The 14,835-nt window shown below is 41.5% G+C and overlaps 1 protein-coding gene across 1 annotated transcript in view; it reads left to right on the forward strand.

The window, feature by feature from the left end:
* kdm4c (lysine (K)-specific demethylase 4C) overlaps positions 1-14,835 on the forward strand; it is a 35,713-nt gene that overhangs the window by 9,385 nt on the left and 11,493 nt on the right. The window contains exons 6-15 of the mRNA XM_008276030.1: positions 3,676-3,725; positions 5,652-5,755; positions 6,052-6,189; positions 6,331-6,524; positions 6,845-7,074; positions 7,309-9,374; positions 9,496-9,607; positions 10,838-11,022; positions 12,518-12,761; positions 14,318-14,448. Coding sequence (XP_008274252.1) covers positions 3,676-3,725; positions 5,652-5,755; positions 6,052-6,189; positions 6,331-6,524; positions 6,845-7,074; positions 7,309-9,374; positions 9,496-9,607; positions 10,838-11,022; positions 12,518-12,761; positions 14,318-14,448 — 3,454 coding nt within the window. The remainder of the gene's footprint in view (positions 1-3,675; positions 3,726-5,651; positions 5,756-6,051; positions 6,190-6,330; positions 6,525-6,844; positions 7,075-7,308; positions 9,375-9,495; positions 9,608-10,837; positions 11,023-12,517; positions 12,762-14,317; positions 14,449-14,835) is intronic.

Raw genomic sequence — 14,835 nt, forward strand, 5'->3', positions numbered from 1 at the left:
GACCCCGTTGGTGGGTCTAGGGTAAAACCTGTCGTAAAGAAAGGGCCCTATTAGGGGGCTTAGTAGTGAAACTACTACCATCCTATGTGTCCAACGGTCTCAGTCCTGTCCCTGGAGCCGCTCCCAGCTCAGGTGTTCTTCCAGAAAGTGGATTACATGTCCATCATATTACTGCTCCCAAAGCCGATTTTTCTGTCACTCTGTGGGGCTCCTCTGAAACTTCCGGAGTCTGTCCTTAGCTCTATCAGCCGCATTAGATGTCATTTCCTGTGGGTTCCTGCCCTGTCGCTGCCAGCCCAGCAGCTCTTTCAGCCGGGTCACGTCGGGGTCCTCCTTGTCCGTCGCGGCAGGCACCTCCACACTGTAGCCCCGTCTCTGCAGCTCCCGCCCCGCATCATGCGCGCTAGTGTAGGTCCGGGCTCCGCTGTCCCAGTGGATTCTCATACTGGTGTAGGGGGTCTGGAAACGTATGCCCTTTGCCTTCAGGCATTTCTTTATCGCGTTGTATTCCCTACGCTTCTGTACGATCTCTGCGGCGTAGTCATGATCGAAGAACAGCGGGCGGTTGCCGAGTTGAATCTTACCCCTTTTCCAGGCTTCTCTTAACACAGTTTCTTTAGTTGTGAATTCCTGGAAGTTAATGATCAGGGGTCTCGGTGGGGCCTCTGGTCTTGGTTTCGGAGCGAGGGAACGATGAGCCCGCTGTATCTTAAGGTCCATGTCTGTGGGTAGTGGCAGCTCACGTTTGAGAAGGTCTGAGACGAAGCGCATCACAGAGCTTCCCTCTTCTCCCTCTGCAACTCCAAAGATGCGGATGTTGTTTCTTCTTGATCTGGACTCCAAATCTGTGAGCTTTTGTTGCAGAGTTTTCTGGCGCTTTATAGCTGTTGTGAGCGCTTCGGTCATTTCCACGGCCATGTCCTCCACTTGCCCCACTCGTGTCTCCATCTCACCCACTCGCTCCTTCAGCCCCTGCATCTCTTCGGCCAGACCATCGAGTTTACCGCTCACTTCTGTGTGAAAGGAGTTAAGGTCCTTTCTCAAGTTGTCGTTGTCCCTCTTCAGCTCGGATTTTAGCTCCTTTATCGCTTCCAGTAGGTCTCCCGGCGTTATGCTCGTTCCGGGGTGTCCTGTAGCTCCACATGAGTTGCCGCTAGCTTGTGATGCTACTTTGCTATCTTTGGTGGCGGAGCTGTTTTTGTCTTGAGTTTTCGGCATTGTGGCTTTTCTCTGTCGAGTCTTTCTGTTTCGGGTTCTCTCTGTCTATCTAGATGTTCACTTTCTGCTAGAGTAACGAGTTTTTTTTTGCGAAGTTATTGAATCTACGCTGGAGAGCCTCTCTACACACGTCCTTCTACTCCATCTAACACCCGGAAGTCCTACTTACTAGGTTTTACTGGCATCACGACTTTTATGACAAAGTGATCAGGGTGCTCATTCAGACATGAAGCTAACATGTTCAGATGCCGACAGAATAATGAAAAAGAGTACATCTCTGAAAGGGGCTTTATATATCTTGTACATTCAACAAGTTGGCAACACTCAAGGTTGTTCCCTTGAATAGGAAATGGTGTGAAGTGCGCATTACAGCTTACACCATAAACAGGTCAGGTCAATCTTTTTTCATCTTGTCCAACTATGATGCCTAGATTGACTGTGAGAAGTGGCTCACTATCCTCAGTCACAACAGTCTAAACTGTAGCAGGTCCCCAGAGACTGTGATGATTCATGTCACAGTTTATAGGACCCTTTTCTTGAACTGGAACAAGGAAAAATGTATGGGAAAGTATTGGAAGTGTGAACGTGACACGTGACCTGTTAAGGGAATACAAAGCAGAGTATGTGGTCTATTGAGCGTTGGAAACAATATCTGGAGATTCACAACCTTTTTTGGGAATCCATGTGCATATTTGTGTCGGGGTTGCAAAATCCGTCTTCATCATTCTGCATTGTTTTTTCATAATTAAAGTGGATAGAAAATGTAAATTACTTACAGTGTCACAGGCTTCATTTGATTTGCATTGCAATTCTGTTGCATATGGCCCAAGGGCTTTCTCCCTTTAGTACTTCCTGGCACACTGAGGAAAAAGTCCCCTGTAAAAAGTGACTATTCAGAGAGACTAAATACTAAGGAAGATAGAAAAGGTACTACATTTGGAGACTTTCCAGAGATTGAGTGTGTATTGAGCTGTGCTACTGTCCAATGGTACAAGCATTTGGTTTGATTTCTTGGAGGCTGTCTTTTCTATTTTACAATGGAACAAGGAAAAATGTAGAACTTTAATCAGTCAACCCATAGTACACATTGCTACTGTAAATTTGTCAAATTTGTTTGGTAGTCCATGAAATGGTATTCATTTTTCACAGATTTATATATATATTGCATGGCTTTAATTAGTATTTCTAAAAGTACTAATTGAAGCTTTGTTATTTTGAGGTTAGGATTGAAATGATAAAGTACAGAAGAGGTAAAAAATGCAGGTAGATCAAAATGGAGTTCGCTTTTTATTTCTTTGTCAGCCTGGCGTGCTCCATTTCTCTCTCTTGCCCTGGGGGGAGTTCTGCTCATTAGAGCAGTGAGCCCTGCAACCCCACAGGGATCAGTGTCATAGCCAGACAGTGTCACACATATACACAGAAACAGACGTACACACTCACAAAGAGCAGCCTAGTGTGCCAAGTACCCACACACATACATACCCTTATCATCTAGTACACACACACTGACGTATACTCTTTCATCTTGCTGCTGTTTTGACATCTCATCCCTGGAGGGGAGCAGCTTAAAGATGCGCCTCTCTCACCTCTTCTCAATCCACTGCTCCCTCCAACTCCTTGTGTCACCTCTACCTGAGGTTCCCTCTCCTTCTCCTCCTGTCTTTCACTGCTGTGTTAAGCTGACAGCTGATATGATGATAGAAATGCCACAGGCCTGAGGGAGGATGGTACTAGTCAAATGGAATGCCTAGTCAAGCCTTGAGGGAATTCTGTCACTCTCCCTGGGTTTCTCGCTGGGAACTTTGGGAATAGTTTATATTCAGCATCAGCAGCATGGCACAAGAAAATGCAGAATAAGGTCAAGCCAACAGCAATCAGTGATGGCTATCTTGTCCCTATCAGAGACTTAATTAAACTTAGATTTATTGCATTACCATGTCTACATTGTAAATGTTCAGCATGTGTCAGAAAAATGTAACTGCAAGCAGATTATAGGAAGATTCTAGAGAAAAATCAAGGGAATCAAGGGTAACACTTAACTGTATATTGTAATGATTATTACTTAATTATAGTAATTAAGAGGGCAGTGTTGGGGTGACCCAACAGATGAGTAGTTAGGGTGCATACCCCACTGGTGCTCATATACTGAGTCCCTGCTACATGTCATTCACCTACTCTTATTCCCCTTATTTCCTGCCTGTTTGCATTGCCACTATAAATAAATAAATCTTAAAAAAAGAAAAAAAATGTAGTGTTGGAAAAGGTTGATCAGCCTTCTTTTAACTATTCATTTTTCCACCACTTGATGGCAGTCTTGAAATTGTAAAAGCTCCTTGAATTTTTTTGTTGATGCAAATGCCAGTGTATGCTACACTGTAGGCATAATTAACAATGCATGCATTTCACATACATAATCATAAAATAATTCTGTCTGCACCATATCTCTGTCTCTAACAGGTATGCCATCCCACCTGAGCATGGGAAGAGACTGGAACGTCTGGCTACAGGTAACAGAGTAATTTATATTCTCTGCCTTACCTGTATGAATGGAGTTGGCCAAGGTAATGAAATAATTATTAAATTACAGTCACAGAATACAGAGGCAGGTCTGCATTAAACAACAAAGTACAGCCTAATTTAATCTCTGCAGTGAGAGGGCACTTGAGGTAATGGCAAAGCTAAAGATGCAGCATGCTAATGAAGACTGACTACAAATACACAGAACTGCCCCTTGTTGAGCTGTAAAATGTTTGAAGTATTGACAAATACATACCTTGATAATCCCATGACAGCCATGTTGATTACATCACTGAATAAGTAAATATACAGCAGAACAGAATCACAAATGTATAGAACGGGGTTCTTTAACCTAATTTTCCCTCAGAGGTAATATTACAAAATGTAAATGGTTGACAGCTACTCATATCTTAAATTACAAATTATATTTATGTACACATATATCATATCATATCATATCATATCATATCATATCATATCATATCATATCATATCATATCATATCACTCAAACTGATCTCTCAACCAAACCAGGTGATTAAGTTTATTATGTGTAAACATGCCAGATATCATTACCCAAAACTTAATTTTTGACCTCTTAAATTGTTGTATACATATGTTTCACTGTCAATGCGTAAAGCTCACAAAATATTCTACTTACAGTATCACGTCGAATCACGAAAAAGAAAACAAGGTTTTAATTATTTATATTTTCTTGTCCCACATCACCCTTTTCAGAAATCAAAAATTCACAAAATGGGGTCACCAAGAGAGGTGTATGCTGGAGGGTATCCACGTAGTGTTACTCTAATGGAGCCTACTAAATCTTCATCTGTCTGTGTTTTTTCTTGCTTTTATGGTCCTTAATAGGGGTGTCATGATATAACGGTGCGGATGATAACGACATGATTTTTTTTTTAAAAAAAAGAAGAAATATTGATGTCATAGTAATAATACACACATGATGATATCAGAAATAATCCATTGCCAGTAATTTTCAGGTGCTTGATTTATTTTTTATTTTTTTAAATTTATGATATTGGCACTCCAACAACATACAGTACAGGTATGGTTACGCAGTCTAGCTTCCTACACTAATATTTTGTGTGTAATTCATTTGCTAAACATGAGACATTTTCTAAAGATATCATGACCATTATTTTGATTCTTTTGGCCACAATAATCATGTAGTGAAAATCTGGTATTGGGACAATGATGGTCTTTGAATAACATAACTTCAACTGCAATTATTGCCTCATATACCATCTCACTATCAGTCAACAATTTCTTGTGCTTTGTTCGGCTGTATGCCACTTTAAAGATGCCTTCATTGCAGCGATGGCCTTTCTTGATCGGTTTAATGAATGGGATTAATGTCTTTTTTGGTCTTTTTTTTTTAAGTTTGTTTGGATTTTCTGTTTCTATTCTGCAACCCTCACAAAAGTCCTGCTCAACGTTGCTTGGGGTTTTAGTGAAACTGGCATTCAGCATTACATCTTTTGCCAACTGAAACACTGCCGGAGGGAAGTAGGATGTCTGTGTAGTGGATTGGATTGGAATTGGAACTGTTTTACTGTGGAAAGTTGTGGTGTTTAAGGTTTATACAAAATCATTTGTTAGGTAAAAATACAATGCTTTTCCTGGTTACAGTTTCATTCATTGTAAACTAGAACACCACTGGGTTTTCTTTACGGTCTCTCAGAGGAAGTAGGTATGTTTAAAATAAGTTAATGGATAAAATAATAATTAGTAGCTCAAAAAAAATTCCACTGTACTTTATATTCTAAAAATGTTGCAACCATAAACCATAAACCACCTTTCACTTAGCTTTTTAGTTATGCTTTTTATTAATCTGTGTTTTATCTTTTTTGACTAGCTAAGTCTCTCTAATGGTGTGTGTGTGCGTGTCTCTGTCAGGTTTTTTTCCCAACAGCTTCAAGGGGTGTGAAGCTTTTCTTCGTCACAAGATGACTCTAATCTCCCCTTCCATACTAAAGAAGTATGGCATTCCCTTTGATAAGGTAGGTTCTCAACCCCCTTTGAAAAAACTCTCAGTCCTCCTTTTCTTGCCACTTATACTTCATTTATTTACCAACTTGTGAAAAGAGATTTTCTTGCCACTAAAATAAGTAGTACTCTGATTGATTGCAGAAATCTGCCGTGGCTTATTTTAATTATGTCAACAGTTTCCTTTTATTTGCACATTAAAAAAAAAATCTAAATAAAAATGTATTGTTTTGATCACTCATGTTTTCTAGTACAATCTGATGTAATCTCCATTCCTTTGCCTTCTTCCATCCCTATAATAAATTATCAGATTACTCAGGAAGCTGGAGAGTTCATGATCACCTTCCCTTATGGTTACCATGCTGGATTCAATCATGGGTTTAACTGTGCGGAGTCAACAAACTTCGCCACTGTGCGCTGGATAGACTATGGCAAGGTTGCCACACAGGTAGCATTGCACTCAATTGGATGAGAATTTACCTTAAAACTGTGCATCAGTGCATATCTTTAATAGCACTGACAAAGAAATATGGCTTTTACAATTAATTTCAGGCATAATCATGGTCTTTTCCTTTTTGCCCTTCTTTAGTGCACTTGTAGCAAGGACATGGTAAAGATATCCATGGAACCCTTTGTGAAGCGTTTTCAGCCTGACCGCTATGCTAACTGGATGCTGGGCAAAGATTCAATGCCTATTGACCACACACTTGCTACTCCCAGTACAACACCAGAGCTGCAGAGCTGGTTGCACAGGCGTCACAAGACAAAGTCTACTAATAAAGGGTACTGTTATCATACTCTGACAATGTTTCTACTGTTTCCTGTCACAGAGAGTTGTGTGTTGCAGCTAATGGTGGTAGTAGGGAGGGAGTATGAGTAGTGCTAAACATTGAGTAGAAATGGAGCAACATTTGGGTATGTATCAGATGGGGGGTTATTTGGTGACTAGTGAACCTAATATTATGTGGCCAGAAATATTTCACAGCAAAAGCCAAATGCACTTGTCTCCGAAGTCATAAAATTCTACATTTGGTTTCATTGCTTTTCAGCCTTAATCAGGGTTTTGAGTTTCAATCTTGTTTGATCTGTCTCCCTTCTTACAGCAGCAGCCACTCTCGTATGCGCTCCAAGCGTCTCAGAACCACCGAAGAGCCTGTTGGCCTGGATGACAGTGCAGCATTGAACAACGCCAAGAGGAAAGGTGTGGGTGGTCCACCTGGGCCTAAGGTGCGAAGGTCTGCTGCAGGGACAACTTGCAGAGAAGAAGACAAAGAAAAGAAAAAGGAAGCTGAGTCAAAGCACAACCAGAATCCAAATTCTGTTCCGCTTTCTGGTAAGAAACTGACTGATGACAATGAAAGGCATTCAAGACTTTGCGTGTCTCTTTGATCTGAAGAGAGCACAGACTGCCTTGATATTGAGTTTGTGTGTGTGATTCAGACAGTTATCAGTGTGTGTATTCCCTTATACTATAAATTCTTTCAACTGAGATTTGTAAAAATGTCTCACATTGCTTGTTTATTTGATAGTAGATTTCACATTTTTTCTATCCGTGAATCCTCAACAGGTCCTTGCAGACAGATGTGTGTGGTCAAGGTAAATCGTGTAGAGAGTAAAAGTTTGGGGTTTCCCAATAAGGAGCCATCCCAAAACGCTCTCTCCAGCTCCTCTGCCTCACCAGTGAAGACTGACCTAAAGGTGGAAGCAGTCTCTCAAGCTGACCCTCAACACCTCTCAGGGCCAGGGGTCACAAGCAGGACTCCTGAAGGACTCATACCAAGGCCTGAGGCCAATCAGATGCATCTGGAAACTAATGAGTCAAAGTGTTGCTCTTCTGAACCAAGAGACCTCTCAACTTGTAAAGACTGCTCAATCAGGATCCCTCCCCTGGAAACCAGCAAACTAAACTCATCTTTCCACATGCGAAATTCTGCTCAGACTGTGATGGGCTTGTGTTCCCTTGACTCTAAAACTCAAACATCTGGTTCGTCATGTAGAGAAGAAACTTTAAATCTAACATCCAACACAGAAAGCAACATGGACACAGGTGCAGAGAAGTACACTAATAACACTATTAAAACAGAGAAAACAGACGTAGTTGTTGATCCAAAACATATCAATCCACACTCCACTACAGAAGCACTTTATGATCTCAAAAGAGAGCCAGAGGGGGATAGTTCCACATCTTGTGGCACTTTCTCCCAATCACAACACAATTGCAGTTTAGCAAAAAGCAACACTGAGGAAAATCTTTTCCCTCCTCTTCTACAGAGGAATGCAGTGGATATGCCACAACTAACTCCTGAGCCAGATGATCAGGTTGGCATTTGCCCTTTGCCTCCTGTACTGACCCAAGAGATGCCCTCCCTTACCCCTGCTGATGATGGGCTAACTGACTTCCCGAAAACTAGCTTGTGCAGTCACCAGATTGCACCTGTGCTTCAGAGGGAGACGCCAACTGGCTCCCCATCCACACATGAAGCCAAAGAGGAAGAGAAAGAGACTGATTTAATGATGTCAGCAGAACCTCGTGCAGTAGAACATGCCAACAACTGGCATTTAGATTCTTCATATAATTGTGAAGGGGCAGCAGTGTCTGGTTTAGAGGGAAACACGGCTCATTTAACTGCCAGTGGTATGCACAAAATAACATCTGGTGGTGTCCACGAAATGCTAGTAACGCCTGCAGTTGCAGCAGGAAAGGATCCTGCAAAGCTGGAAAATCTTATTCCTGGGCAGAGTGGTGCTGCCCCTGGCCAGCTAGTTCAGAGCACAGCACCTCAAAGAGAGCAGCAACCCAACTTGCCAGAGTTTGCAAGTAAAGATAACTCCAAAGACCCACCTCAAAAAGACAGTGCAATTAGTGTGAACAGTGCTGGCTCTCTGTTAACAAGTACCTCAAATAGTAATCTTTTAGCTGCTGCACCACCATTATGCACTCAAAGTGACAGCCACTCAGCATTACAACTCCACCACCACAAAACATATTCTCCTTCCCATTGTACTTCCCAGAACCCATACATGGAGCCCAAAACCTTCTCCAGTAGCATCTGGAAAAACCTCAATTCCCAGAGTCCTGCAGTCCTCATCCAGAGTCTGCACCCAGAGCTCCCTTCTGACTTCACCCACGACCCTCTGCCTTACACTATGTGGACTGAACCTCAATGCAAAGAGGTCACAGACCTCGAAGACCCAGAACAAGACCTCCGTGTGTCAGAGAACCAGGGAGAAGAAGGTGGGGCTCTGACCTGGGCCCAGCTTGAGCCCACAGCTCTAGTTTCAGTTGGTGCTATTGAGCCCCTAGGGCTTTGTGGAGATTATGAGCTGCAAAGAGATGAAGTGGATGGGACTGAAGCCCTGTCCCTGTGCAGGGAGCTGGGGAGGCAAAGGGAAGCAGAGGAGAGTCTGCGCTCAGAAACGGCTGTTTCACCTCTCAGGATGGGAAACGAAGAACAGGATGGGGTGTCTGATATGGAAGAAGGGGGATCTGATGGCGAAGAGGCAGAGCATCAAAGTAGTGCCAAGGGAGAAAGCAGTAGTGAGTCATCTGATGAGGAAGAAGAAGAGGAGGAAAATGATACAAGTAATTATGAGTGTGATGAATCAGGCCTGGAACCTGGGGAGGTTTGTGCTGTGAGTGTTTTTTTTGTTTGTTTTTTTTTTTACACACAATTATAGTCATTCAGATTATTGCTTGTAAAAACACAGGTTATTTGCCCTGCTAACACCTTCCAATGATGCCTGTCCATGCCAGTACCCTGCCTTGTCAGTGAAGAGGACCACTAAGAGCTGGCGTCACCCACTCAGGAAACCCACTGCAAGGGCTGTACCCACTGCTGTCAAACAACAGGCCGTCAGTGACGATGGTTGGCACATTAAGACACATGCGCACACACACACACACACACACACACACACACACACACACACACACACACACACACACACACACACACACACACACACACACACACAGTTCACACAGTTCACACAGTTCACTGCAAGGTATTTCTATGGTTTATCCCTAAAAAGACTCCTACATTCAGACAGTGACACATGCACATGGTGTAAGCCAAAAGTCATGCTTATTTCAATAAAAACTGAGGGACATTTCCTGTTGTGGTTAGTGCTGCATAGTGGGTGGCATCAGGCCAGAAACCATGATCCTCCATTACAGGGAACCAGTTATCCAGAATACAGTTGCCATAACATTTTTTTTTAGACTAATTGGGTTTTTAAACTAAAAACCACAACATTTTCTCTGTTAAAGGTATTGTAGCTAGAAGGACAAGAATTCATAGACATAGACAAGATTCATAAGACTGGTTGTCCTAGTACCATTAACAGAAAAAAAAATATTATTAAGGTAACTTTTGTGTTCTCCCACAGTTAACCATCCCTCTCTGTGGTCCCCACTTCCCCTCCCCGTTTTTCAAATTTTATGTCCCCACAAATGATTCTTCTGACGTCAATGTACACATAAACCAAACAGATTTAATTCTCAGGCCTACCACAGTAAAATGATCTGGTGATAGATCTTCTATTTGTTTTCATGGTTTTAACAGAGTGGGGTGGAGGGCCCTCCATTAACAACTCGTCAGGCACATATACACACATAGTTACATTCATCATCTCCATGGTTGTGAAAAGGGATGAATAATTCAGCAGCCATTGTAGTTACTAATCCCTGAGTAAGAAATGACCATGGCTGTAAGAAGCCTGTTTAATGATGATGAGGGTGCTTAATTATTTTTGGCAATTTTGTAAACAGGCAGGTGCCTAGTGAATAAAAAAATTTTTTCAGGTCACTGGAGGAAATTGTCACCACTGTGAATGGATTAGATCTGACTTAGCAGGAAGTCTGTGCAAGTGTATTAATAGAGCATAAGTCAATTATAGAAGTGATGCATGCTGTTTTTTTGATATACAGGTCACATGATTATTTCAGATTCAAAATAGGCTTAATTAACAAACTACCAGGCAGGAGATTTGAACGTTGTATTGCATGAATCATCAACTGGGCCATAGTACAAGAAGCACCAGTTGAATAGATAAGTGATTGCGAGGTTGTAAGGCTTTATTTTGTCTCTAATTAGAGCCCCCTGAAGCAAGCCTGGCAGAGGAGGAGGGGGAGCAGGAAATGGAAGCCTGGGCAAAGCCCCTCATCTACCTGTGGCAGAACAAAAAGAGCTGCTTCACAGCAGAGAGGGAGTACAATGCTCATGCAGCCAACATGCAGCCACACTGTGCTGTGTGCACACTCTTCATGCCCTATTATCAGGTAAAGATGAGTGCAACGTAAATATATAATTAGTGTCGTTTGGAAGATGCTTGTTCATAAAATGCACAGTTCCATTCGTGCGTATACAGCATGTATTGCAATATGGTCTTGTTAGGATGTATACGAGATCTGTATATCATGTGGTTGGCATTTTTCAGGGGAGGTGAGGTGATTGTTAATATTTCTTTGGTTAGTAATTCTGATCCTGTCTTGAGCACGTGATTTTTCACCTACCACTCCTGTGATACTTACAGTTCATAGTTTATCAACAACCTTGCAGGTCCGTATGTATTTTAGGTCCAGTCTGCAGAAATATTTAGGATTTGTAGTGTATCTGTATCTATTGGTGAAGCTGAATTTACTGTTGCTATACTGAGTTTAATCAAGTCTTTCCAAGTATCATCAACTCATGCAATGATAGAAAAAGTAAAGACCCCTAAAGGTAATCAAATGGGCTGTTGTAATGTGTTGCTAAGGAGTGATTTGGTCTTTTCTCTTTCACTCAAGCTGAATTTATGTGACGCGAACATCTTGCACATTGCAGGCGAAGACACCGGTTCCTTCTTTATTGTGAAAATGTAACCTAATTGACATTCAAAAAGAATCACTGAAGTAATTCACAACTGTTGGCTTTTTAACTTGGTCACCGTCAAGTTGTATGGCTTTCAGTTTCATTACGAAAATCCAAGCAAAAAAAGAAATCTGGTATTTAATCAAAATCACTTCATTCTACATGTCTCATTTCCAAAAAATCCCCAAAAAGTCAAAAACAGTTCGTAGTAACCAGATTCTGTAAAAAACATGAAATTCTGCACTACTCTGTGCAACCAACAGTCAAGTGACAAAAATTCAGGGACTTTTTGTGCTGAACTGGAATGAACTGCAGACTGTGTGTACACAGAGTAGATTAAAAAAAAACAGGTTGGAAACTAATTAAAAATGAAAGTAGGGAATTATCTATCATATGTAGAGCCACCGTTTTTTTTTCTCCAGCGTTGGTCACTCCTGAATGATGATGTGAATGATGAGAAAAATGTTATGTGGATGACAGGGTTTGTCAGTTTTTGTAAATTGAATAATACAAAAAAATGTACTTTTTAAAAATAATTTTTTATTTTTATGGCATTATAACTTTGTTATATTGCACACAACATTTTTAAGAGTTCTTTACTTCTACCCACGGTCACACTGTTTCTGTAGGGATGCAGGACTTTATATTTCAGTGAAAAATGAACCACAGTGAGTAAAAACGTGACAACTTATACAAATATTATCAATACTGCTAAGCCCATAGGTCCTATAGCAATGCCATTGTTTATTACAGAACCAGCCTCTGTAATTTTCCCCTCGCTGAAATGCCATCCAGAATGACAACTTTTATTACAAAGAAAGAATGGAAACATTTTTATCACCCACCTTCCCTGTAAAAAAAAAAAACCCAGTCCATTAGGTCATAAGGAGAACATGACAATTACCCAGTCTCTTCCTACCATAGGCTGAAGACAAAGCAGAGGACAATAAACCTGTCATAGCTAAGGACACCTCCACGTTTTCTTCTCCAATGGAAGGACCTGCTCCTCCCTTCAGAGAGTTGAGGAGGACCAAGCCCCTGGTCCCAGAGATATGTTTTTCTTTCCGGGAGCAGAACTGCCCCCCAACTCCTACTAACCCTCTGCTGCAGGAAGACGGCACCTCCCCTCTGCTCTCCTGCCAGGGCTGTTGCCTACAAGTCCATGCAAGTACGTATGCACAAGGGAGGCACATAAGTATATGTGTGTGTGTGAGAAAGAGAAGGAGTACAGTCTAAGGGACATAGTGGTGTTTCTAAATTTCATGGTGTCTATTTACCACTCAACGGACCAAGCGACATTGTTTGTTTCCACATGTTGTGCTTGTCCCACTGATGTCATTGTTAGAGGGTCAGTGGGTTTAAGTCCTGACTCACTCCGTCTCAATGTTCCACCCCCTTCTTGTTTCCCTTTCTCCCCCTCTCTCTGCGGTTTGGAGTATTTTGTTTCCCTCGTCAGCCGAATGAGGGTGAATCCTCTGTCTTCACCACACATAGTTCCTGTTCAAAAGCCCCAAGCCAGTAACAAGCCCTCACACACACTCTTAAAAATCCCCTGGAGCCTTTCTGTTCCACTCTACGCACATATGCAATACATTGTGCATTATCACAATCCGTCATTCATACATTCACATCAACGGACGTAGATCTCTTTTCCAATCATGCACATTTTGCTGATATCTTAAGCCTCCAGTCAGTCTTTCACAGACATGTGCTTGTGGGCACCACAGACTCACTTCTGAAAGTCTTAAACACTGTCCTGAATCCACAGCTTTAAAATGACATTGCTTCTCCCTAAGTCATTTTCAATCACTCATGCTAGTGTTGATTGCACCACATTTTTCACTCTGCAGGGTTTATGTATGCACTATGTGTGCTGCGCTGCATATGTATTTACTTGGTTTGTGAGAGTGTGTGAAGGTATGTTAGGGTGGGAGCAGGAGATGAAGTGCATGTCATTTGACCCTGATGAAAAAGCCACAAGTTTGGTTTTGAGACCCAACAATAAGTACAGGTTGATGTAGCTTTCGCTCAGTACTGTTATTTGAACTCTGGAAAGGAAACAGAGGTGAGCTTAGATTTTATTTTTGGTTTTTGTGATGGATAGTGGAGGAAAAGAACAGAGACATACTCACATATACAGACTTTAAGTGTTTTTTACAACTAAAAATTCCCCCCAGCTTACGTGTCTAAAGCCTCTAGCCCATGGATTGCAACCAGCTGCCAGCTTTGAACAGAATCACATTTGTTTTACTAAATTAAATCCCAAATGTTTTTCTGTTCAAGGCCACCAGCATTTGTTTTTTCATTCTTTTTTTTTTTTTTTTAAGCATTTGTGCTACTCTGCCACACCAAGGGCACAGACCAACATTAAGCAAAGCAGCAACATCTACACAGCATAGATCCATAGATATACAATAACTCTTCCTCTTGTGTTGTCTGCATTTCTTTCTTGACCACACCAACATTCCTGTACACAGACCATAGAGATCTCAATTTCCACTTAGTCTGCTGTTCTTTGCATTTCTGCATGGAACAACACCAGTTTTCAGTCAAAACTCTGTGGAAACAATGTTGATGTGGCATTTTGTTCTATCCTTTGTAGCTTACAGTGGGCCTACTGTTTGCTGTCAAGTCTGCTGTTTTCTGTTGTTCAACTAGTACCATGCAAGTAGTTTTGAGTAAATATTTTTGCCCCTAATTTTCATCCATCCCTTCCTCGTTTAGGTTGCTATGGTGTTGCTGCAGAGGACGTCAGCAAACAGTGGTCATGTGATCGATGTACGGAAGGAAGCTTTACAGCAGTAAGACACTTTATCTCTTGGTTTGATTCAGCTTGTGTTGACACTTATGGGACAGTGTTGTCTTAAAAGGAGGGTAATTATGAGTAGTTACAAGGTTCTTTTGAAAGTATTTCTGATGAAAACATTAACTTCTGTACACTAACTGTGAACTGCAAATTTATTGATAGGGACACCATTTCAATCCTAGATAGATTCATGAGCTGATGAAGACAGATCTGCCAATGATTTGAGTGGAATCAAAATATTGACCTACAAAATTTTTCCTTTAGAATCAAGCATTATTCTCTTGTTCAACAATGCTATCTTAACAAACATAGGTTTGAAATACCAACCGGTAATATTTGAAAACACTGTGTGTATGTATATATACAAACACACACACACACACACACACACACACACACACACACACACACACACACACACACACACACACACACA

The sequence above is a fragment of the Stegastes partitus genome, unplaced genomic scaffold (genome assembly GCF_000690725.1).
Source record: "Stegastes partitus isolate 25-593 unplaced genomic scaffold, Stegastes_partitus-1.0.2 Scaffold63, whole genome shotgun sequence".
NCBI classification, from domain to species: domain Eukaryota; kingdom Metazoa; phylum Chordata; class Actinopteri; family Pomacentridae; genus Stegastes; species Stegastes partitus.